The sequence below is a fragment of the Hyperolius riggenbachi genome, chromosome 10, assembly GCF_040937935.1.
Source record: "Hyperolius riggenbachi isolate aHypRig1 chromosome 10, aHypRig1.pri, whole genome shotgun sequence".
Lineage (NCBI taxonomy): Eukaryota > Metazoa > Chordata > Amphibia > Anura > Hyperoliidae > Hyperolius > Hyperolius riggenbachi.
The window spans coordinates 101,513,439-101,537,609 of record NC_090655.1 but is presented as its reverse complement, the minus strand read 5'-3'; the positions used below and the strand labels follow the sequence as shown (position 1 = coordinate 101,537,609).

At 44.3% G+C, this 24,171-nt stretch overlaps 1 protein-coding gene across 3 annotated transcripts in view; it reads right to left on the bottom strand.

The window, feature by feature from the left end:
• LOC137536256 (glutathione S-transferase omega-1-like) overlaps positions 1 to 23,612 on the bottom strand; it is a 29,917-nt gene extending 6,305 nt beyond the window's left edge. The window contains exons 1-3 of one of the 3 annotated variants that reach the window (XM_068258391.1): positions 23,538 to 23,612; positions 21,484 to 21,568; positions 9,541 to 9,649 (exon numbers count right to left, since the gene is read on the bottom strand). In XM_068258391.1, coding sequence (XP_068114492.1) covers positions 9,541 to 9,649; positions 21,484 to 21,514 — 140 coding nt within the window. In that variant the 5' untranslated portion in view covers positions 21,515 to 21,568; positions 23,538 to 23,612. Of the gene's footprint in view, positions 1 to 9,540; positions 9,650 to 21,483; positions 21,569 to 21,651; positions 21,725 to 21,793; positions 21,823 to 23,537 lie in introns of those variants that run through there. The other 2 variants (XM_068258392.1, XM_068258390.1) reach the window with 2 other exon arrangements.
• Positions 23,613 to 24,171: the final 559 nt, after the last annotated feature.

Genomic DNA, 24,171 nt, shown 5'->3' with positions numbered 1-24,171 from the left:
CCAGGTAAGCTAATGTTTAGTTTTTTTCCACTAACCCTCTAGGACAGGTATACATCGAGATGATGATCAAGAAAACACTAACCTTAGGGTGGGCTGACTGCCTGTAGAACTTTCCTACCGAAGTCCTGGTCAGCTGCGGATATCCGATCCAATCTGTAGTGCCGCATGAATGTTCCAAGATTTTTCCACGTTGCTGCCTTACAGATTTCCAGAGGAGAAGCACCAGCTCTGAAGGCCCAAGTTGTCGCTGTCCCCCTGGTAGAATGAGCCTTAAAATCTTTAGGAGGAGTGGTCTCCATAATCTTATAAACTTCCAGAATACACAATTTAATCCAGTTTGCTATTGTTCTTTTAGAAGCTCTGTGACCTATTAATCTTCCTGTGAAATTCACGAATAAGGCCTCTGTTTTCCTAATTCCTTGTACTCTTTGTAAATATTGTAACAAAATTTGTCTTACGTCTAATAAATGTCTCTTTTTCCTTGTCATTTGAGGGATTAGCATAGAAACTTGGCAATATAATCTCCTGTGATCGGTAAAAAATATCCCCAACTTTAGGAATAAACTCAGAACTGGTTCGAAGGACCACTCTGTCCTCATAAAAAAATACAATAAGGCTTTTCGCTAGAAAGCGCCTCCCAATTCACTAACCCTTCTTGCTGACGTAATTGCTACCAAAAAAATCGTTTTAAACGTAAGTAAACGTAAAATCGTGCCATTCGCCTCATTAAAAGGTGGCCTTGTAAGCACTTTAAGCACTAATGACAAGTTCCATTTTTGAAAAGGTTTAATACATATCGGTCTATTTCTTTCCACCGATTTCACGAAACGTATAATTAAAGGGTGCGTAGCTAATTTAGCATCTAAAAAAAAAAACCGAAAGAGCTGAAATTTGCACCTTAAATCGTGCTTAAGGCCAATTTTTTTTATCAACCCCGCTCTGAAGAAATTCCAAAATGGTAGCAATTTCGTTAGATTTGAAACCTGTCTGTTCCTTCCACAGATTATAGGTCTTCCAATATTTTAAAGAGGAGCTGTTAGGTATAAGGTCTCAGAGAAAATAAACACATATATCAGTAGCTAAAGATTGGCTGTACTTACATTACATATGCATTTCACTGTCCACGTTTGGATTTCACAGAATTTGTATATAGTATATGCAGAGATAGATGCTCCTGACAGCTCATGGCAGGCTCCATGTTTTTCTGTCAAATGTGTCGTCATGTCCTGCCTGCTTCCTGATCACAGATAAGCTCCTACTTGAACAACACAGTGTGCAGTGAATATTAATGAGCCATGTGGCTAGGAACAATAGCTGACTCCTGCAGTGTACTCTGCCCGGAGATTTATCAGTGCTACGCGATTACAAGCTGCTGTAACGTCTCATTAGCAGCCGAGGGGAGAGCCCCAGAATGCTTTGCAGTATGGTATGCGGCTTGCGTCTTCTTAAGAATAACAGCCTTGCTGATAAGCACACATCAAAGGTAACTGAGATTTTTATCTTCACTAATTGCTTTTGGGCTTCCTTCTAAACTGTTTAACACAGGAGAATAGAGGTTTAAATTAGCTTCTGCAGCCTGACAGTTACTCTTTAAGTATATCGCCCTTGTATTCTTCTTACGACTCTTGATTAAGGTTTGTATCACTTTATCAGATAAACCATAACTTTTGAGTATTCTCTCTTCAGTAGCCAAGCTGTTAGTTTCCACTTGTTTAACTCTGGCACAGCCTGACCCTGAATTGATACTAATCTCCCCCGACAAGGAAGCGGTAATGGTTCCACCGTCTTTAATTTCAGAAGCAGTGGATACCATGACCTCCTTGGCCAATTTGGTGCAATGAGTATTACTTTTGCTTTGGACATTGAAATTTTCCTCAGTACTAGCGGCAACAGATTTAAAGGTGGGAACGCATATGCTAGTTCGAAATCCCATGTTTGTTCAAGGGCATCTATTGCAGTCGGGTTGTCTCTGGTATTGAGGGGAAAAAAACAATGACATTTGGCATTTTCCCTGTTGGCAAATAAATCTATGACTGGAACCCCCCCCCAGATTGAGGTTATTCATTGATAGATTTTGTGATTCAACTCCCACTCCATATTCGACAGTTGTTGACGACTGAGTAGATCTGTCAGCATGTTCAAGGAACCTTTCAGATGGATTGCTGACAGAGACAACAGATTTTGCGCCGCTAGATTCAGGATTTCCAGTGACAGAGTTAGAAGTTTGTGTGACTTTGTTCCACCTTGGCGATTTATATATGCCACTACTGTAGAGTTGTCGGTCCTTACTTGTACATGCTTTGACCCTATTATGTGATGAGTTGCTACAAGGGCTAATTTCACCGCCATCAGTTCCCTGTAGTTTGAGGACTGATTTCTCATATGCCCCTGCCAGAGACCCTGTACTTTGAAATCTTGAATATGAGCTCCCCACCCTGTCATACTTGCGTCTGTAGTCAAGATTACCTGGGTGGGAAAGATCCACGCCTTGCCCGGCGTGAGATTGTGAGACAACGTCCACCACTTTAGATCCTCTTTCACCTCTCGCGGAATACGTATGAACTGATCCAGTGACTGAGTCGACTTGTCCCAATTTTTCAATATCCATGATTGCAGCAACCAGGCATGTTTCATCACCCACTGTACTGCTGGTGCCACTGAATTCAGTAATCCTAGCAGCCTCATTGCACCTCGAATTGATATTTTCTTCAACTCTCTGAATTCTCCCACTTGTTGAACTACTTTCTGAAGTTTTTGTTCTGGTAGGAACATTTTCTGCTGCTGTGAATCTTTCAAAAACCCCAAAAATAGTATGTTCTGTGTAGGCTCCAGTTGTGATTTTTCCACACTGATAATCCAACCTTGTTGGAGTTTTGTCACTACCCTTTCTCTTTGTAACAATAGAGTGTTTTGACTCTGCAAAAATTAACGGATCGTCCAAATACGGGACAATCATTATCCCTTCTTTGTGTAGAGCTGACACTAGTTCTGCAATCACTTTGGTGAAAATCCTTGGAGCCGACTTTATTCCAAAAGGGAGGCAGCGGAACTGATAGTGGGTCACTCCCGAACTCTCTCTCACTGCGAATCTGAGGAACCTTTGTGACTTCGCCTCGATAGGGACATGCCAATACGCATCTTTTAGGTCTATGCTTAGCATAAAACAATTGGCCGTCAGCAGATTTCTGAGGGAGTAAATTGATTCCATTCTGAACTTCTGGTGCTTTATGTATGGATTCAAAGGTTTGAGATTCAAAATGAACCGGAATTTTCCCGACGGCTTCTTTACCAGAAACTTTTTCGAATAAAACCCTTTCCCCTGCTCTAGGACTGGCACCAAAGTGACTACATTCCTTGTCAGCATGTCTTGTAGGATGGAGCTTATCGCCATCTGTTCTTCGGATGTCTGTAAACCCTTGGTTACAGTAAATTTTGTCGGTTTCTGATGGAATACAATATGATACCCCGACTGAATTAGGTTGAGAATAAATAGGCTGGTTGCAAACTTTTGCCATTGTGACAGGAATAGGCCCAACCTTCCTCCCACAGCCAGCTTGTTGTCACTGTTGCTTTTTTTGCGGAGGATCCAGAACTGCCAAACAAAGCGTTTGGCTTGTTCTGTTCCCTTGAGAAGAAGGACCAGGGTTTACGTCTAATTTGGGGTTTCGCTTTATTTTCTTGCCTGTTTTTACGAAAAAAAGTTTTCCCTTGTCTGAATGGTCTTCTTTTAGGGAATCCTTTTTTATCGGAGGTCCTTTCTAAGATCTCGTCTAATTGCGGTCCAAACAATAAGTCTCCGGCAAAGGGTATTGTACATAGCTTATTTTTCGATACATTACTTCCCTCCCAGGTTTTGATCCAAAGATTACGTCTGGCTACGTTAGACAAAGCTGCTGCTCTTGCTGTTAATCGAATTGATTCTGTCGCAGCGTCAATTATGAAATTTATCGCTTTAAACATCACAGTAAAGGAGTTTATAATTGTTTCTTTGCTTGACCCCATTTTAATATGATCACTTGATGCATCCACAAATCTAAAGTACGACCTACACATGTAGTCGCTGCTGCAGGACGAAAGTTCGCACATATAGCGGACCATGTCTTTTTTAATGCAAACTCTGCTTTTCTGTCTGATTGGTCCTTCAAAAATCCCAAATATTCAAAGGATAACTCGTTTTCCTTTTGTACTTGAGAAAATGCAGCATCTAATTTGGGACACTTATCCCATTGCTTGCAATCATCTTCCGCAAATGGGAATCTTCTTTTAAATCCTCTTGATAATTAACAGTCAGTGGAAAAACCCTGATAGGAAAGTTTTCTTAAGTGTTTAGTTGACTCATGCACTGGAAAGACCAACGGTTTAGTTCCCTCCATTCCTGCATATAATGCGTCATGCGTAGACATGGACGATGGAGTCTCATCCTTTAGTCCCAAGGAATCATAAATTGCCTTTAACAATTCATCAGTTTCATTCGCGGAAAATCTGAACTTAGATGGTTTGTCCTGATCTTTATCAGACACATCACCTTCAGAATCACATTCAGAAATATCTTCCGAATATTCCTCTGGCTCAGAATCCGACAAGACTGGGCGGTCTGTTTTAGAAGTAGCTTTAGTATGGGCAGTCGTCTTTCCACTATCAGCGGGCCCACTAGGATTTTCCACCACAACCTCTGAAGAGACACCCTGAGATGTTAGCGAAGGTTGTATATTTAAGACAGGTGCGACAGGAGACTGATCTATAGTTAAAGGTTGCTGCATCCCCGTCTGTGCCACCGGAACAGTAGGATACACTGCTCCTGCAGTACCTGGTACGTGAGCAATAACAATAGGTGGCTGATTAACTGATGACTGTGCAGACATAGATTCCCTGAACACTTTCATGGATTCTGTCATTTCTTTGCGAACCATTTTGAGGAAATCCTTGTAAGCTACAGCAGATTCCTCGTTTAGCACTCTTGTTGCACATTGCTGACAATAATTTACTCCAAGGTACAGGCAGTTTTATGTTACAAGAGGGACAGCGTCTTTTGGGCCTTGCAGCTTCTGATGCTTCAGTAGTAGAAGTATTAGCAGTAGAAGCTGAAGTAGCTGTCGTCCCCTAAAAACAAAACATACACCAAGACTAATGTAACTTAAATCTAATTAGCCTGAAATGCTTTAACCAGCTGAGCGGTCTGGACGAGCTCAGCTCGTCCAACACCGCCAGCGGCTGCCGCTCAGGCCCTGCTGGGCCGATTTGAATGAAATAAAAAGCAGCACACGCAGCCGGCACTTTGCCAGCCGCGTGTGCTGCCTGATCGCCGCCGCTCTGCGGCGATTCGCCGCGAGCAGCGGCGAAAGAGGGTCCCCCCAGCCGCCTGAGCCCAGCGTAGCCGGAACAAAAAGTTCCGGCCAGCGCTAAGGGCTGGATCGGAGGCGGCTGACGTCAGGACGTCGGCTGACGTCGATGACGTCACTCCGCTCGTCGCTATGGCGACGATATAAGCAAAACAAGGAAGGCCGCTCATTGCGGCCTTCCTTGTTTATTCTGGGCGCCGGAGGCGATCGGAAGATCGCCTCCGGAGCGCCCTCTAGTGGGCTTTCATGCAGCCAACTTTCAGTTGGCTGCATGAAATAGTTTTTTTTTTATTTAAAAAAAAACCCTCCCGCAGCCACCCTGGCGATTTAATCAGAACGCCAGGGTGGTTAAACAAACAATGATAGTAAAATTTCCCCACAGGTAATAGACTATCAATTACAATAATCGTCCCCCTATAAACTAGTCAGCAGGCATCTGTAGGACAAACCATAAGGGCTCGTTCCCACTATCGCAAATCCGCATGCGTCCAACGCATGCGGATTCGCACATGTAATGTGAGTGGATGGGGCTGTTTCCACTCCTGCGGTGGCGTTGTGCGTTTTTTGTTGCGGAGAAAAAACGCACAAAAGAGGCAACGATTTCGCCTGCGTCGGGAATCCGTGTGAATCGCCGCTAATGTATTTAATAGTAAAAACGCATGCGTTTGTTACATGCGTTTTTACCCGCGATTTCGCGTGCGATTTCACACCTTTTTCAATTTTATTTTGCCCTGGCAGTGTCATGGTTAATTTCGCATGGCACCCTGCCATGCGAAATCGCGGGTAAAAACGCATGCAGAAACGCATCCGCATGCGTTTTTACAAGCGTCGGAATGCCGGCGAATCGCGTCGCAACAGTGGAAACAAGCCCTAAGGCTACACCAAACAGTTTTCTAGTGCAACAACGATACCTTGCCGGTATCCAGCCTTGGCTCATGTCTTTTCGGATCCTCTTGAGTGGCCGCCTGGCCCGCTCCTGATCCTGCTGCTGACTGTTCCATATTGCGTCCTGCACAAGTGCAGAGACGCGGAGGACGCCGCAAGATCTTCTACCCGGCGAAAAAAAGGAAGTGACGTCATCCGGAAGCGGAAACTCTCCGCCCGCCATCTTGGATACTGGTACGCTGTATGCCCCTGGCCTCCGCCTCCTCACAGCGTACCAACGCCATTCCCCAGCCAGCGGCGCCTGCCAAACGAAGTCTCGTGGTGCGGCCCACTCTCCCCATCGACCAACCAGCCTTCGGAGAGGTAAGCGGCACACTATAGGAGGACATTGCCTAATGCTCCATAGAGAGTACCGCCACGCCAACAGCTCCTTAGCCCCCCAGGCTCTCCAGGACCTGCAGCGTTGTACAGAGAGACCTGTCCCTGAAACAGGAAACATCTATACTGCCGTCTCCCTGACAAATCTTTTTATTTATAGAGAGGCTTGTGGATGTTTCCTGTTTCCTGGGAGGGACCGGATCTCGATGTATACCTGTCCTGGAGGGTAAGTGGAAAAAAACCTAACAATATTGAATATCAAAACAGTTATGGTAACAGGTCTCTCTTTGAAGATGTGATTTCTTTTGTCGGAGATTTGTTTCAGAACAGCACTTAGATGAACGATTTTTTAATCGTTTATTTAAAGAAATAATGCAGAACAAAATATAGCAATAGAAACAAATTGATACATAAATAAGGGTTCAATATGAAAATAATAGCAGATTACAGTCTGAGCAGTTTGTCAAGTTACCGTGTCCTCTGCGGTAAGTCCCCCAGAAGATATGTAGTCCAATTCTGGAAAGTTCTGTGGAATGGGTATTAATGCTTTTATCATCCAGCCCAAATCCGTGATGGTACAGGATGGCTGGGGTCTCTCTCCAGGCTGAGTGTCAGTCGGTTTAAACCCTTTCTCTGCCAGAGGGTGTGGATGGTAACAAGAGAGGTTGCTCCACCCTTAACAATCTGACCTCAGGCTGCTGAAGTCCACCCCTATTGTCTGAGGGACAGAATTGGCAGTTTCTCCAAGTATGCCATAACTCAACGGATATCTGACATATCATATAAAACCCAACATTTTACATTCCATCATCATGCGCTGAACCAATCAATATCAAACTCGCTTGGAGTGCCACCTTCCCTGCCTATGTAATCTATTTCTCAGGCTGGGAGATGACTAGGTGATCGATTAACGTCTCAGAAGGTGTTGTGACAGTAGTGCACTACAAGGAACCTATAAGCATCTACTGAAAGCACAATATTTCCTACCAAAACCAGAAGATAATTGCATGCTTTCGTTAGCCTGAATTGCAACACACCGAGGGTGGAGCCATGTGAATCTTTCCATGTAGCCTTTAAAAGTTTTCAGATCTGGTAGGTTATATCAGGGTTTCTCAGTATTACAGTAGCATGAAGAAATTTATTAGCGACAGCGTTTGCCAAGTACTCCCTGTTCTGGGTAACATCACTTTCGATGTGTTAGGAGTGCTCCAGCAATATTGTATAAATGCTTTTTAACCCATCATTTAGGCTTTCATTTAACTAAATATGCCAGGTGTTGAGAACCTTTTATTTATAGCACATTTGTAGTTCACATAAGCTATAAAAAATAGAATCTGAAGCTTAAAAGGTAATGTTCAAGGTCGTAAATTAAATCTATTTACTCTGGGCTTCCTGCAGCCGCCATGTCTCACACCGCAGCTCTGCTGCTAGCTCCCAGTCCAGAGGTTGACCTCTGCGCCTGCGTAGTACACTCCGGACAACATGGACTTAATTGACAGTGGCGCTCATGCAGGCGCAGTAGAGGACAACCTTGCAAGGTAGGCCTCTGCCCCGGCAGGGACCCCAGGCCGGCAGCTGAGAATGGAGCTGCGGCGTGGGACATAGCTGCCAAAGGGTGGTGGAAGACCCACTATAAAAAACAAAACAAAAACAAAAACACACACACACCACACACGAGCCTGGACATTTTCTTTAAAATAAAAATCAGATACTTTACTCTCCTAACTAGAGAGAAGGCTCTGGGTCCTATAGAGCCTTCCCGTTCCCTTGCAGGCTCCTCTGTTTGAATCTCCTGCCTCTGGAGACTTCGGAAGCACTTGGGCTCCTGAAGACGGGCAGCACTGTACTGCACACGCACAAGTGAGGACGCTCGTGCAGTACAGAGCAGCCTGTCTTCGGAAGCCCACCCAACACAGAAGAAAGCAGTCCGCGACCAGTTGTGAACTGCTAACGGGGGGAGCCTGCGGGGGGGGGGGGGGGGGGAGGTGGAGACCGGGAGGAGAACAGGAAGACTCTATAGGGCCAAGAGCCTTCCCTCTGCTTAGATGAGTATCTGTTTTATAATTGTACTTCAGACTCCCTTTAATACAGTTTACATACAGCTAAAGATCATGGAGACGTGGGTGTGCGTGTGCGTAGAGTATGCCTCACTTCCAATGTAAATGAGCACATCATCCTGGCGAGTGCACTGCTGCCTCAGATTCCGCCGCACAGTGATCAACGAGATACCTCCACAGGACTGTCAGTGCATCTGCGTTTGACTCCAAGGGCCCTTTACACTATGTCTGTCACATTGGACAAAGGATCAGCAGGACAACCAGGAAATTGCCTGTAAAGTTTACAAAGAAAAAAAGCTGCCCATTACATCGCTTTAACCACAGTGTCCCTTTAAAAGTAAACCCAAGGGGTAGACAAACAATTAGGTTTATCCTCCTAAAAATAACTTTTGTAACTATCCCAGGGTATGAGATAGAGATAGACACACAAACACACACACTTACAAAGTGCATTGAATGTTGTACGGTCTGTAATCAGTGGCAGCCTATTAAGTGTCCCAGAGTTAGAAAAAGGTCAATAGTTTATGTATTTTATCTCTCCCTGCTCTCAAATTTTGTATTGTGCCAGGAAAACCTTCATGGCTGTAATTTGCGTGTCAGGGATGTGTACTATATTCCAGCAAGGTGCCAACTAGACAGAAGCGGTCACTTCCATGCCTAGAAATTGACTCTTTCAGGAAGAATATTAAAACAAGTTATAAGCCTGGTTATTAATGTTTGGCACTCTACATACACATGTTTATCACGTCACATGTCACCCTGGGTACACTTTTAGGCCAAGGACTGAAGTGAATGATCTCTTGTAGGCATTTTTTGTATTGGGGTTTTTATATGCCATTTCACATTGGATAATGTATGCTTTTCCCTATATAAATGCTTACTTGATTCCCTTAGCGATCAGGATAAGTCTTGCTCTCTGAGCGTAGGGGCAGAATCTCATACTGTACACACGAATAACTCCATTTGGCACTGGTCCTGGGGGAGCACTGCCTAAAATGAAAACAAAAAGACAGGATTTTTCACAAAATAGTATTGGTAAAATTTACAGATTTTTTTCTATAGCAAAACCTAACCCTAAGGGATATATAATGATACAGACAATGATATACATCAAATATGAACACTGGTACAAAATACAGAACAGGCGATTACAATAGCAAATGTAACATGACGACTAAAATGTATAACAGAGTGCAAGCAATTAAAGTAACATTCCATGACACAAAAGGGTGAGAGCCCTGCCCTTGCAAGCTTACAATCTAAAGGAATGGGGTGGAAACCAGTGGCGGGTGGGGGAAGTATACAGTGTATGTACAGGCAGTGCGCAATTAGGTTATTTAGTGAGAATTAAATGTAGATGCGAGGTTGAAGGGTGCATGGCCTAAGAAATAATATGCTTGTCGGAAAAGGTGGGCTTTGAGGGAGTGTTTAAAGATTTCAAAGGTGGCAGAGTGGCAGATGTGCTGTGGAAGGGCATTCCAGAGGAGTGGTGAGGCAGTGAGGCACGTGTGAAGTCTTGAACCCGTGAATGTGAGGTGGTAATTGTAGAGGAGGATAAAAGATGCTTGTGTGCAAGTCTGAGATTGCGTTTGGGTTGATATCTTGAAACTAGAGATTATATCTATATAGATATATTATCGTATTGTGGAGAATACAATAAATATTGTATTATGAACTGCAGGCGGCCATGGCACCTTATTTAATGAGCGCCACAATTTTACAGTGTTTAAATAGCGGTGCCCAAGTTTCAGCCCCTAGCAGGAGCTTCGGGTGGGCGTGGCTGTAGATTGATGGGCCATCAATCTACAGCCACGCCCACCCAAAGCTCCTGCTAGCGGGCGATAGCATTGCAATGCATCGAGCAGTGCAATGCTGCGGGTCGATTTTCAATAAATTTCATGCTACTGAAAACGTGCTGAGTGTTTAAGAATTGGAGCCCTTAGATTCAGATCAGAGAGAGATCTATCTTTTTTTGCCACAGTGGCTTGCAATCTACCAGTGTATGGCCTCCTTTAGGCCTCTTTCAGACGGGCAACTGGTGAATTCACCGCCAGTTAGCTGCTCTCCTACACCGACCAGGTGCTTGCTAGCAATCTGTACCAGCGCAAGACAGGTGGCTCCCCACCTAGAGTCAGACCTGAGCACAGCTGCGCTTAGACGAGACACGTCGCAGGCCTCTGACACCGGGTAACACCACTGCCGCGTGTTAGCACTTGACATGCATGGTACTACTAGAGCTGCAATTCAGCATTTAAATTTCACCCAAACTGCCCCGGTAGGTGGCAGAAGGGATAATTAACTGCTCGGCAAGCGCCCAGTTCAGCCTCCCTTCCGAAAAAGGCCTTATAAGCTTCCCAAGCAGCTAACCAGATGCCAGCAAGATAACATGCAGCCATAATAGCCTAATATTCATTATAGCACACAGTTCCCCAACCCTGTCCTCAAGACCCATCAACAGTACATGTTTTGCAGAAAACCACAAATATGCACAGGTAAGGTAATTAGTGTCTCAGCAGAGCTGATTAACTGCCTCTGTGGATTTCCACAAAACATGCACTGTTGGTGGGCCTTGAGGACAAGGTTGGGGAACACTGTAGCAGACATAGGCCTGGGACGCAGTACAAAGCACCATCTCAACCGCTAGCGATTTGTGGTAGCGCTTTGCAAGCGATTTTGGGAGTGATTTCCCTGCTCCTATACAATATACTATAATGGAAATGCTCCCAAAATGCTGCATGTCCTGTGATTTGCCTAATCGCAATCACGCTAGTGAAATCTGTCCTATACCGTTACATTAGCAGTGTTTAGGGATCACTTTCAATCGTGAGTGATTTCCTTGAATGCAAAAAAAAGAAATAAAACGCTATAGTCGGTTCCAGCCCTGAGCGTTTGCTAAAGTTGAAAACAATGTTAAAGAGGAACTCCAGTGAAAATAATGCCATAAAAAAGTGCTCATGTATAAATGATTTAGTCAAGGTTTGCCCATTGTAAAAATCTTTTAAATCCCCAATTTACATTCTGACATTTTTCACATGGTGACATTTTTACTGCTGGCAGGTGAATTAGCTGCTGCTTGCTTTTTTTGGCAGTTGGAAACAGCTGTAAACCACCATTTCACACAATGCAACAAGGTTCACAGACAGGAAACTGCCAGGAGTACCACAGTCCTCAAGAGTTTCTTGTGGGAGGGGTTTCACCACAATGTCAGTCATACAGCGCCCCCTGATGGTCCGTTTGTGTAAAGGAATAGATTTCTCATGTAAAAGGGGGCATCAGCCACTGATTGGGATAAAGTTCAATTCTTGGTCGGAGTTTCTCTTTAAGGTGCTATTCACATTTCTGTGCAGTCCACGATAATCCTGGGCAGGAGGATGCGGTACCCATATAGCCTATGGGGGGGGTAACACTCCAGCCTGACCACAGCAGACCATTGGAGTGGACGCTACACAGTCCGCTCCCCCTGGCCACATGTAGTGCGGCACAAGTGGGAACCTAGCCCAAGGGCTCTTTCACACGAACGGCTGACAACAGCACACTTAACTGCTTTCCAGCCATTCCTGTTTATGTGCAGAGTGCATGCAGCTAGATGCAAGCATTTGTGGCATCTCTGCATGAGAATCCAAGCCAGTAGCCAGACCGACACAACATGCTGCAGTTTTCACTGGGCAGTAACCGCACAACGTGTCAAGCATTGACATGCTTGTGGCTACTAACGCTCCCATGTATCTACATTATTTTTCAACTGGAAGCTGTGTGTGACCCCGGCAATCAGCGGCTAAAGTGTTTGTTCCGCAGTGTGGTCCATTCTTTGCTTGAATTAGCCATACATTTTGTGCATTTTTAAAAACACAGCACTGGTAGTTGATGTTAGCCAGCGTGAATGTCCATAGGGAAACTCTGCTAATTTGACTGGGTGGACAGCACCCTCTTGAACTGCTAGATTTCCAAAAGATTGTAGGGGGAAAAAAAAAAAAAAAAAATCATGGCCGGCCCGAGGCGAGAGAGGCTCCAGGGCGCTGTGTAGAAGGGGGTGCACAACTCACTCAGCTATCATTCCCCTACTGTGTTTGAAGCAGAGAAAAATAAGAAAAGAGGATGCATGGCAGTGACTGCACGCCAGATAGCTAGAGATTAAGTTGTTGGAGGGGGTCGGGAGCCCTGGGGTGCATCTTAGTCGAATAGCAATCAGTGTGTGATGGCTGGAGTGGGAGGGCTGGAGGGGCGCACTTTGGAGTCTCAGCCTTGGGTGCTGAGGACTTTGTCCCGAATCTGGTAAAATAGTACTTTTAGTAATATTCTGATTGCTTTTCCAATCACTTCTGTACAAAATTGAGCTGAAAAACGATGGGAAATCAGATCTGTCGAAAATCATCAATTTGACTTGTGGATTGGATGGGAAATTGCATAGTGTGTGCCAGGTATTAAAGAGAACCTTAAAGAGGAACTCCAGTGAAAATAATGTAATAAAAAAGTGCTTCATTTTTACAATAATTATGTATAAATGATTTAGTCAGTGTTTGCCCATTCTAAAATCTTTCCTCTCCCTGATTTACATTCTGACATTTATCATATTGTGACATTTTTACTGCTGGCAGGTGATGTCAGTGGAAAGAGATGCTGCTTTTTTTTTTGTAGTTGGAAACAGCTGTTATTTCCCACAATGCAACAAAGCTCCCGCAGTGTGTTGTCAGAACCATGGTCCTGACATCACACTGTGGGAGGGGTTTCACCACAATATCAGCCATACAGAGCCCCCTGATGATCTGTTTGTAAAAAAGGATTTCTCGTGGGAAAGGGGGTATCAGCTACTGCTTTGGATTAAGTTCAATTCTTGGTTACAGTTTCTCTTTAACTGAAGCGACAAAAAAAAAAAAAAAAAAAAAAAAAGTTTGACTTACCTGGGGCTTCCACCAGTCCCCTACAGCCGTCCCTCACCAATCATCCGGTCCCCTGCCATGGCTCAGTTTCATGGCCACGATCGCACTCCTGTCCCTCTGACCATCTTGCGCCTGCTCAGTACGCTCCAGTGAGAATACACACATAGGAGTACTATGCATGTATAGTACATAGTATGTGTACTGCTGGCGGGTCTGGTAATGCGCCGACTGGTGTAATGTCGCACCTGCTCGCCCTTACGGCATACAAGTTCCGTCAACACGCCAGCTGCTGTAAGAGTCCTGCGCATGAGTAGTTCTCTACAGACTGAACCGCACATGCACAGGACTCTTACAGCAGCTGGCGTGATGACACTTTGGGTATGTAGCAGGGGCGAGCATGCACGACTTCACCCAAATTTGGCACATTACAGGAGCCAGCAGCGGGACCACAGAAGGGGCCAGGAGGATGGTGGGGACCATGCAGGCTAGGGTGGGCTGGAGAAGGCCCCAGGTAAGTCCAGTTTTCTTTTTTATGACACTGCTCAGGGTAACTTTAACCCCAACTGGAAGAACATTCCCATCCAGTTGGGCTGCGCGCACTCCCGCGGGCAGCGCACCCGCCGCCAGCCCAGTCATCAATGAATGGGATTATAGATCCCATTCATTGATCGAAGCCCCCCCGCAGAAAAGCCGACAGCCTCTCAGAGGATGCGGTTTTTCTCTGTGTTACAAACAGTTTCCCATCCACCTAATACTTCCTGGAAGCGTACAATCACGCTTCCAGGATTGACTGTGGCCAAATAGTAAAACTACACCCACATCTATTTTTTATTAAACAAAATACATTTTACAATTAAAATTATCCGTTTACCACCCACACCAAAAATTACCCAAATAAAAAAAAAATAAAAAAACTATAATGGCCAAAAACGGAGAAATAATTATTTTTTTCCATTTCTTTATTAATATTCCTATTAAAATGGATTGAGAATAAATTAATTCTTAGCAAAATGCATCCCCCAAAGAAAGCCTAATTGGTGGCGGAAAAAACAAGATAAAGATCAATTCATTGTTATGCGTAGTGATAAAGTTATTGGCAAATGAATGGAAGGTGAAAGTTGCTCAGATGCAAAAAAATAAACAACCCTTCGGGCTTAAAGAAAACCTGTACTGAAAATAAAATTCAAAATAGGCATACACAAGTCATACTTACCTTCCATGTAGTCTACTCCTCAGTGTCTTTCTCCTGTCCTGCGTCCTATTTGTTCACTATGATCAAGGGAATTTTCCGTCCTCCATTTTGAAAATAGCCATCACCCATAACAGCTTTCTGGTCAGCACACAGTCAGGGCTGGTGCACACCGAGCGGCTTTTTGGGCGTTTTCAGATCCGCTTGCGGCTGCGGATCTGCTTGGTCAATGTATCTCAATGGGGTGGTGCACACCAGAGCGGGGGGCGTTTTGCAGAAACGAAAAATGCCTGGGTGAGGCATTTTTTGGATTGCGGGTGCGTTTCTGCCTCAATGTTAAGTATAGGAAAAACGCAAACCGCTCTGAAAAACGGCACTTCAGAGCGGTTTTGCAGGCGTTTTTGTTACAGAAGCTGTTCAGTAACAGCTTTACTGTAACAATATATGAAATCTACTATACTGAAAACCGCAGCAGCAATCCGCAAAACGCCTCATAAAAATAAAAAAAAGCGTTTAAAAATCTGCTAGCATTTTGCGGATCTGCTAGCGGGTTTTGGTGTGCACCAGCCCTGAAACTGTAACATCGCCCACTTGAGCCATAGGGAAACATGGACATTGCCTGGTACATCCGTTTTCCTCTCAGCTATAACTGACAGCAACTGATATTTTACTGACAGCAACTGATATATTTCAGATCTGACAAAATATTGTCAGAACTGGATGGGATTATTGTCAGAAGAAAATGGTGAGCTTTTGAGAGGAACTGATGGCAAGGTAACTATGTAATTTTCATTTGAAGTTACCTCATGTGTTTATTTTAAATATTTTTACTCAGTACAGGTTCTCTTTAAGTGATTAAACAGTAAGGGCTAGTTCACACTATGAACACTTGCAAAAAAAAATGTTTTCCTTTATATAATCGCTGGCGATTTTTAAAATTGCTTGTGTAATGATTCTCAATGTGAGTGTTCTCACATGAGCAGTGAGCTTTCTGTCCAATCGCAAAAATGGGCTCAGGCACCATTTCGTGAGCATTTGAGCTTCAATGCAGTCGATAAGTGCTTGAAAATGCGATTTATGCATGCTTCCCACTGGAGCGATGTGATTTTGTAAAAATCCCCCATAGCATTGCATTAGCAAAAGCTTTTCAAAATCACTAGCGCTCAAAAAAGCTCTTGCAGTGTGAACCAGCCAGTTGACTAGTGAATACTACACGTGATTAATCAGAGACCGATTATATCGAGGTGCAAATTTAAATGCAGTTTGCATGCAAATTGAAACTTGACCAGCTAAAATCTGTGTCAGGGCTGAAACCCCACTAGAATCCTTTTCTTAGGGCCCTTTTCCACTAGCAGTCGCTAGCGTTCACACTGAACGCTAGCGATTGCTGAATCGTAATTACCGGCGATTTCCCGACGTTTGCGGCCGCGATTTTGCTATGCTATGCACTGCATAGCAAAATCGCGGCAAATATCGCTCCGCCGCGCGTTCGCGTTCCTGAAAAAACAAACCTCGGTAGTGGAAATGACCTACCGCGATTCCTATGTTAAAAAGCAAACCGTAGCGATTGTAAAATCGCTAGCGGTTTGCGGCTTTTCGATTCAGCCAGCGCTGGTGGAAAAGGGCCCTAAGCGCTAGTGATTTGAAGAAGCTCTTGGTAATGCCATGCTATGGGGGATTTTTATAAAATCACATCACTCAAGTGGGATCATTACTTTAGCAAGCGCTTTGTCAAGTCACAAAGCGCTCAGAAAAGCTCTTTAGTGGGCTCCAGGCCTATATGGCATTTAAATCCACACAACAAAAATGAGCTTCTCCTTGATCATCTCTACAGAAGACTTAATTAACAGTTCCAATGAGAACATAATTATCTTTAGGAAGAGTTCAGACTTCACATGCATTTTGTGAAAGTGCAAAACTCTTTTGACACATCCAATGAAAGTCAATAGAGAAACACTTCTAAAATTAGCATTTTCCAGTTTTCGTTTTTGCATACCTGGAGGGTAGGAACACACTACGCAGAAAAACCTCAAAGAAAATTGGTTCAGTTTTCTGCAATATGTGTGAACCCTGCCACAGAGAGAGAGTGATGTGGTTATATACGTAGGTATTGCTGTCGAAATGTCAGAAACCTTTGTAAGTCCAAAATTAAGTTCACATAATAATAAATAATAAAGTATTATTCAGAGATTTAGGCTTCTTGCACACCAAGACGTTGCATTAGGTGGCACGTTAAGGTCGCATAACGTGCACCTAACAACGTATGGTGCTGCAAGAGCCGACGGTAGAGTGAGCCGCGTTAGGCGGCTCGAGTCCTATAATGTCTCCCAGAGTGGCGCTGATTGGCCAGTGGGACCACGTGATGCGGAGCGAGACACTCCGCATCACGTGGTCCCGCCGGCCAATCAGCGCCCGCCAGTGCAGTGAATATTAAGTAGCCATGTGCGCGGCTACTGTAGCTGGCTCTCCCCGCCTCCTCTCCGCCCCCCACTGCGCATGTGCAAACAGTCTAACGCGGCTATAGCCGCTCCAACGCCGTAGCATGCTGCACTTTGCACAGAACGTGCAGCGTTACATGTAACGCAACGTGGGCTGTGTGAACAGCCCACTTGTGTTACATTGCTGTGCGTTGGGGGAGCGTTACAGGCGCACTAACGTGCGCCTGTAACGTCTTGGTGTGTAAGCAGCCTAAATGCAATAGCTGATGTACTTCGAAGGATATTTTTGTTTTAGTATGGAAAACAAAAAGTTTGCTTTCTTAAAACAGAAAGAATTTGCTAGAGTTCAGGTTGGAGTGAGCTCCGAAAGTACATACATACACATATACATATACATATAAAAAACAGTTACCATGACAAGGGATTCACAGTTCAAAACTCTTCTAGTAGTTAACTTTTTATTTCAGTTTGCAGCCAGCTATGAATTTCCCAAAATTATCTAAGCACAAACTGCACTGCTATGCAACCATGGCAACGGCACGCTGTTTAAGATTCTGTTGCCATGAGATGGACCAGAAACTCCCACCTTGCTGTATTTACACAGGGCAAAAAAACATTTGATTCTCATTGTTTTTACACGTACGAATCCAGCAACTAGCATAACGTTTGACACTCATATCTCCCAGTTTGTTTGAAATCCCATTATTTGCTTTATATCTATATAAAAGTTTAAGAACTACCCATTAATAATACAATTTTAGCGAACTATTAACCTTTCAATACGATAATTGCAATATAGAGGAATGAATAAAGGTGGGTACACACATCAGATAAAAGTCTTTGGAAAATGAAAGATCACAGACCAATTTTCCCCCTTCCATGTAGTATGAGAGCATACTCTACACTGTCTATTCTATTAAGCTGAATTCCCCCTCAGATACAAATCCTTGCAAGATGCTATACACAAAGATGCTGTACACTTGCAACAGATCAGTATCTGCAAAAGATCAGATCCTGCAAATTGCATACATAGTCTATGATATCTGCAGATCTCAAATAAACCTTGTTTAACGGACATTCATGTGCGGGTCAGAAAATCATCTGCAGATCCGAAGATCCATTCTGGTGGATCTGATCTGCAGATGAATGTCCGTTAAACAAGGTGTGTATGAGATCTGCAGATATCATAGACTATGAATGCATTTTGCAGGAACTGATCTTTTGCATGTGTACAGCATCTTGCAAAGATTTTTATCTGATGGGGAGTTCAACTCAATAGAATAGACAGTGTAGAGTATGTTCTCATACTACATGGAAGGGGGTAAAATTGGTCTGTAATCTTTCATTTTACAAAAACTTTGATCTGATGTGTGTACCCACCTTTAGGCTAGGTTCACAGTGGTCAGTTGCATAATGCACCCATTATAATGAGTTTGAACTGCAATGGAGACTGGCCATAGACTTAAATACAAAGCCTGCATGCAGCCAGGGCCGGTTTAAGCAACAATGGGGCCCCAGGGCAAAATAAACCTGCCCCCCCCCCAACAGATACCCCGAAACAAACAAACAAACAAACAAAAAAAAAATATCGGCATTAAGGGACCTTTTTTGCAGGTGGTATAGTCAGGGTGTGAAGCCCCAATCGTTCGGAGCTCCACATTCTGGCTACCCCAGCCTGCATGGGGGACAAGGGGTTAAAAAGTTTCAGGAGTGGGGACCCCACATAATTAAAAAAAAAAAAAAAAAAATAGTATTGGGAAAATAGGAAAAAATGCCAGGGATCTTGATACAGCCATATTGCGGCTGTATCGCAATCCCTGACCAAAGCGCTGCGGCTGCATATGGACCCCCTGGAAACCCCATCAGGAAACTTATTGCTCTTTCTTTTGATGCCTGTAAAATTACACTACCGTTAGGTATACTTTTTTCCTTCGAAACTTTAAAAATCGATTTTCTCAAAAACTATAAGGTCTTTTTGAAAAATAGTTTTTTCCTCCTATTCCCAATGATCTCCTTAACATATCCTGCAAATTTAGGGTTTCTAGCATTTAAGGTGGATTTGCTATTAACCATTAATGTCAGCGGGTTTTTAAATGTGTATTTTTTTTCCTTTGAAAAAAAAAAAAATATAAAAAAAAAAATTCGTTTTTCTCAAAAACTATAAGGTCGGTTTGAATTTTTTTCCCCTCTTGTAGCCACTGGGGGCCCCTAAAAGCTCTGGGGCCCTGGGGCAATTGCCCCCTTTGGCTCTATGGTAGCGCCGGCCCTGCATGCAGCGAGTTAGAATAACGCAATCCGTTACTGTGAACAGGCCCATTGAATTGTATGGGCAGCGAGTTGACATGCAGAATTATTCTGCAACACAAATGAGCACTGTGAGCATGGCCCATAAATGGAATATAACTTATAACCAAATCCAATCATTTCAGATGGCATCAACCCAAAAAATAGATTGTTGAAAAAAAAAAAACTGAAACACTGATAATTTGTTGTCGATTGGGACTATCAACAATAGCCAATCTGATCAATTATAAGGTCGGTAGTTCACTAAAATTGTATTAACAAGCACCTTAATAATCAAACTGAAATAATGCATTATCCTTTTCACATTATAAATGTCACCGAAAGCACAGAGTTTGCTGCAAGTCTAGTTTAGGGGACCCAGCAGTAAATCTCATAGGGAAGTTCTGCTAAGGTGATTGAGTGGACAGCACCCTCTCAAACTTCTAGGTTTCAGATAGGTTGTAGTAAATTATGCCCACACTGTCTGGCCAATCACCATGCCTTATGCTGTAGAGGGTCCTGTGATTGGAGAACTATTCCCTATGAGGTTTTCTGCCGGGTCCCCTAAACTAGCGCCCTGAGTTTTATCCCAACAAAAGTGGAATTGCCATGAAACACCTCTTGCAGTTAGCTGCTAATACCGACCACTCACCTTACAATCATGATCATTCAATGACACTGATTCAATAAACCTAATTGCATTTATGCAAAATCAAACTGACAATCCCTGTACACACTGCTGCACTTGCGCTGCATTTTTAAAAATCGCAAGGTCTTTTGCGATGCGTTTTTAGAAAAATGCAATTGCAGTGCCTACTGCGCTTTTTTTAAGCACAGCACTTGAAAAACGCATGACAAAACGCAATGCGATTCCATTGCATTTTTTAGAAGGGAGTATCCCAGAAGACTCTGCAATTTCCTGCTTCCTGTTGAAATGTAAACTAGAAAAAAAACAAAAAGGATTCTTTAGCCAATCAGCAATTACAAGAAAAACAAACGCATCAAAAACAGGCAAAAGCGCATGAGTTTTTTAAAAAAAAAACGCATGTGATGCGTTTTTAAAAACTATATGCGCTTGCAATCAGTGGCAATTGTTCCTGAATAAATGCAGTTTTATTGAATGGGAGAACTTGACATTTCACTGAATCAAACAGGTATTTAAAAAAAAAAAAAAAAAAACAAAAAAAAACCCCATGCACAGGGAAACTTTGCTTGTGCTAGCGATTTGGCCGTCACTGCCATCCATTTCCGTGCGGGAGGCAGCAAATCCCTTAGCCATGCATGGCGCTGATGGGATTCGTCTGCATAACCGACCAGGAAGTGCAGCTGCGCGTGGCACAAATGGAGACGGGCCCTAAAATCAAACAATTGCTGTTTTACAAGTCTATCTTATGAAGAAATTTCTATTACAAACTAAACATGCATTGCTGAGCAGCTGAAGAATCAGCCCACTTCCTGAAAGCACATGGTTTACAAACAGCAATCAACACTAAGGCCTAGTGCACACCAGAGCGGTTCTGCTGCGGTTTGCGATCTGCTTGCGGGTGCGGATCCGCTAGGATAATGTATTTCAATGGGCTGGTGCACACCAGAGCGGGAGGCGTTTTGCAGAAACGCATACTCCCGGGCTGCTGCAGATTTTGGATTGCGGAGGCGTTTCTGCCTCCAATGTAAAGTATAGGAAAAAGGCAAACTGCTCTGAAAAACGGCACTTCAGAGCGGTTTGCCAGGTGGTTTTTGTTACAGTAGCTTTTCAGTAACAGCTTTACTGTAACAATATATGAAATCTACTACACCAAAAACGCTTCACAAAACCGCAAAACGCTAGCTGAAACGCTACAGAAAAATAAGAAAAAGCGTTTCAAAATCTGCTAGCATTTTGCGGATCTGCTAGCGGTTTTTGGTGTGCACCAGGCCTACGAACTTAGGCAGTCATTGCAAACTTCTGTCCTGAGCACAATTCTGCTCATATAGGAGAAATTAGTATATTACAGACAGCAAGGATCTAAACTTCAGCCACATTACCTACCTACCTACCTTTAGACAAACTTTTCTGAGAGGCAGCCATCTCTGCGTATGGATGTTCAGTGCTGTCTAGGAAGGAACCTGTTTGGCAGGAAACCTGGAGAGATTAGAGAGAGAGATTAGACTCTAGGTATGAAGCTCCAGTATGGTCATTATATACCAGCGTGCAGATCATCCTACCAGAGGAATGGATGCCTGTGAATGAAAGCCAATCTGCTTGCAGTATATAAGCCTGCTGCTATCAGCCCACTCCCTAAACACAAACTGAAAGCAAACATAGCGCCTGTATAGAGAAAAGGCCCAGTATCTCAGAAATGATTACCGTAAATAAACACCAGAGGATGCTGAGTTCATGAGGGTGGAGTATATAATGTAAAGAGAATGATAAAGTTTTTCATGTTAGAGCCGTGACTCAGCACATTACCTTATACACGGTTTAAGTTATGTTTTATTTATACAGCATACAGCACACGCAGTGGACTCACCGTGAATATTCACTTTCGCCAGCAATGATAGAGCACATAGGTTTTTATTGTATATGTCATTTGAGTAAAGGATTCCTGTTTACATACTCATACATTTCATAGTGTTTTGACATTCAGCGTAGGTTAGAAAATGCTGATTCACTGTGGAACAGCAGAATTAGGCCTACCGCGTTTCCCCTAATATAAGACCAACCCCGAAAAATAAGCCCTACCTTATATTTCAAGTATGCTTGAAATATAAGCCATCCCCTGAAAATAAGACCTAGTTTAAATGGGACGCTATGTGTATGGGGAGGTGTGTGGTCTCTTACCGTACCTACCTTGTGGCTGTGCCCCCCTTCGTTCCTTGTAACTTCTCCTGTGTATGCTGCGGCATAGTATTAAAGTTGTGAGGGCATCCTTTGACCCTCATGCGGATGCTGAACGCAGTACGCTAGATCGGCTCTGTGCCCGCGCTCCCCTCTTGTCATAATCAATGTGCACCAGGGATGCATCAGCCGGGCGCACATTGATTATGACAATAGGGGAGCGCCAGCGCAGAGCCAACCTAGCGTACAGCTTCAGCTCGTGCCCTTACAGCTTCAATAGTATGTAGCCACATACACTGGAGATGTTACAAGGAACAGATGGAGATGCAGCCACAAGGGAGGTGCGGTAAGAGACCACACACCTCCCCATACACATAGCATCTACCCCTCTCCTGAGAGTAAGCCCCTCCCCCAAAAATAAGCCCTAGCACATAAATCTCCCCACAAAACAATATAAGACAGAGGGGGAGATTTATCTACGCATTACAGACAGTTTTTTGTTCTTAATCTGTTCTAACCAGCAAGGAGAACTGTTCTGCATAGCAATAAGAACCTTCTTAAATCCTAGGTAATAGTGGCAATTTAACATGAATTTCTAGAGCTGCACTACAGTTAAAGAGACTCTGAAGCGAGAATAAATCTCGCTTCAGAGCTCATAAATAGCAGGGGCACGTGTGCGCCTGCTAAAACGCCGCTATCCCGCGGCTAAACGGGGGTCCCTTCACCCCCAACCCACCCCCCGCAAAAGTGTGTAGTAGAAAGGTCGCAGAATTTCCCTTCCTGGAGGCAGGGCTAACGGCTGCAGCCCTGCCTCCAGTCGCGTCTGTCAGCGGCGCATCGCCGCCTCTCCCCCGCCCCTCTCAGTGAAGGAAGACTGAGAGGGGCGGGGGAGAGGCGGAGATACGCGCTGACAGACGCGCGTGGGGCAGGGCTGCGGCGGTTAGCCCTGCCCCAACCAGGAAGCGCTCCCCGGGTGTATTGAGGGGGATTTGGGGGTGAAGGGACCCCCGTTAAGCCGCGCTATAGCGGCGTTTTAGCAGGGGCACACGTGCCCCTGCTATTTATGAGGTCTGAAGCGAGATTTATTCTCGCTTCAGACTCTCTTTAAGAAAAGTGCAAATTCATCCCTAAACTGGCGCAGATTAAGAAGTGCTTGATAGCAGTTCCCCAGGTGTAGAAGTGCAGGCTAGACATGATTTGTGATGTGCTCCTCCCCGCTGCTGAATTCCTTCTCAGAGCCTGCTGCTACCAATACAGCAGGTGTGTTGGTTACCTCAGCAACAGCAATTCCCCTCACACACTGCACTGTCTGAGAGACCTTCCTAGCTCCTCCGTGTAACAGGCGGCGGGGAGTCACACAGCACGCCACGGCCAGGTCCTTTGGCCGCACACAGGGTAAGGGCTATGCGTGCGCGCGCCCAGCGGCAGGACCTTTATGCCAGAAGAAGGGGAGTCAGCTGACTCACCGGTCAGCTGACCCCAGCTAGCTTCCTGATTGGCTGGGGTTCTGGGTGGCTCTACAGAGTGATCCCCAGCATATAAGGAGCTGGCTGTCAGTTGTTCCTTGTCTGCTGTTGCGAATACTTCGTGTTAGCGCTCAAACATTTGATAGCTATAATTATAACTGAACATTATTGTTGATTTATTGTGTATGACTCTCTGCTCGTTCTTCTGACCACTCTTCTGCCTCCTGATTCTGTACCTTGCTATTTGATCTGTTGCCGAATTACTGCCTGAACCTCTGACTCCGATTTGTGCCTTCTGACTCTGTACCTTATCTGCCCGACCCGTAGCCGACCTTAGCTTCCACTTGACTCTGATTAGCCTGACGTTTCTGTACTGTTATTGTCCGATCAGCTGCCGACCTTGCCTGTACGACCACTCTCTCAGTGATAGTCCCCACAGCC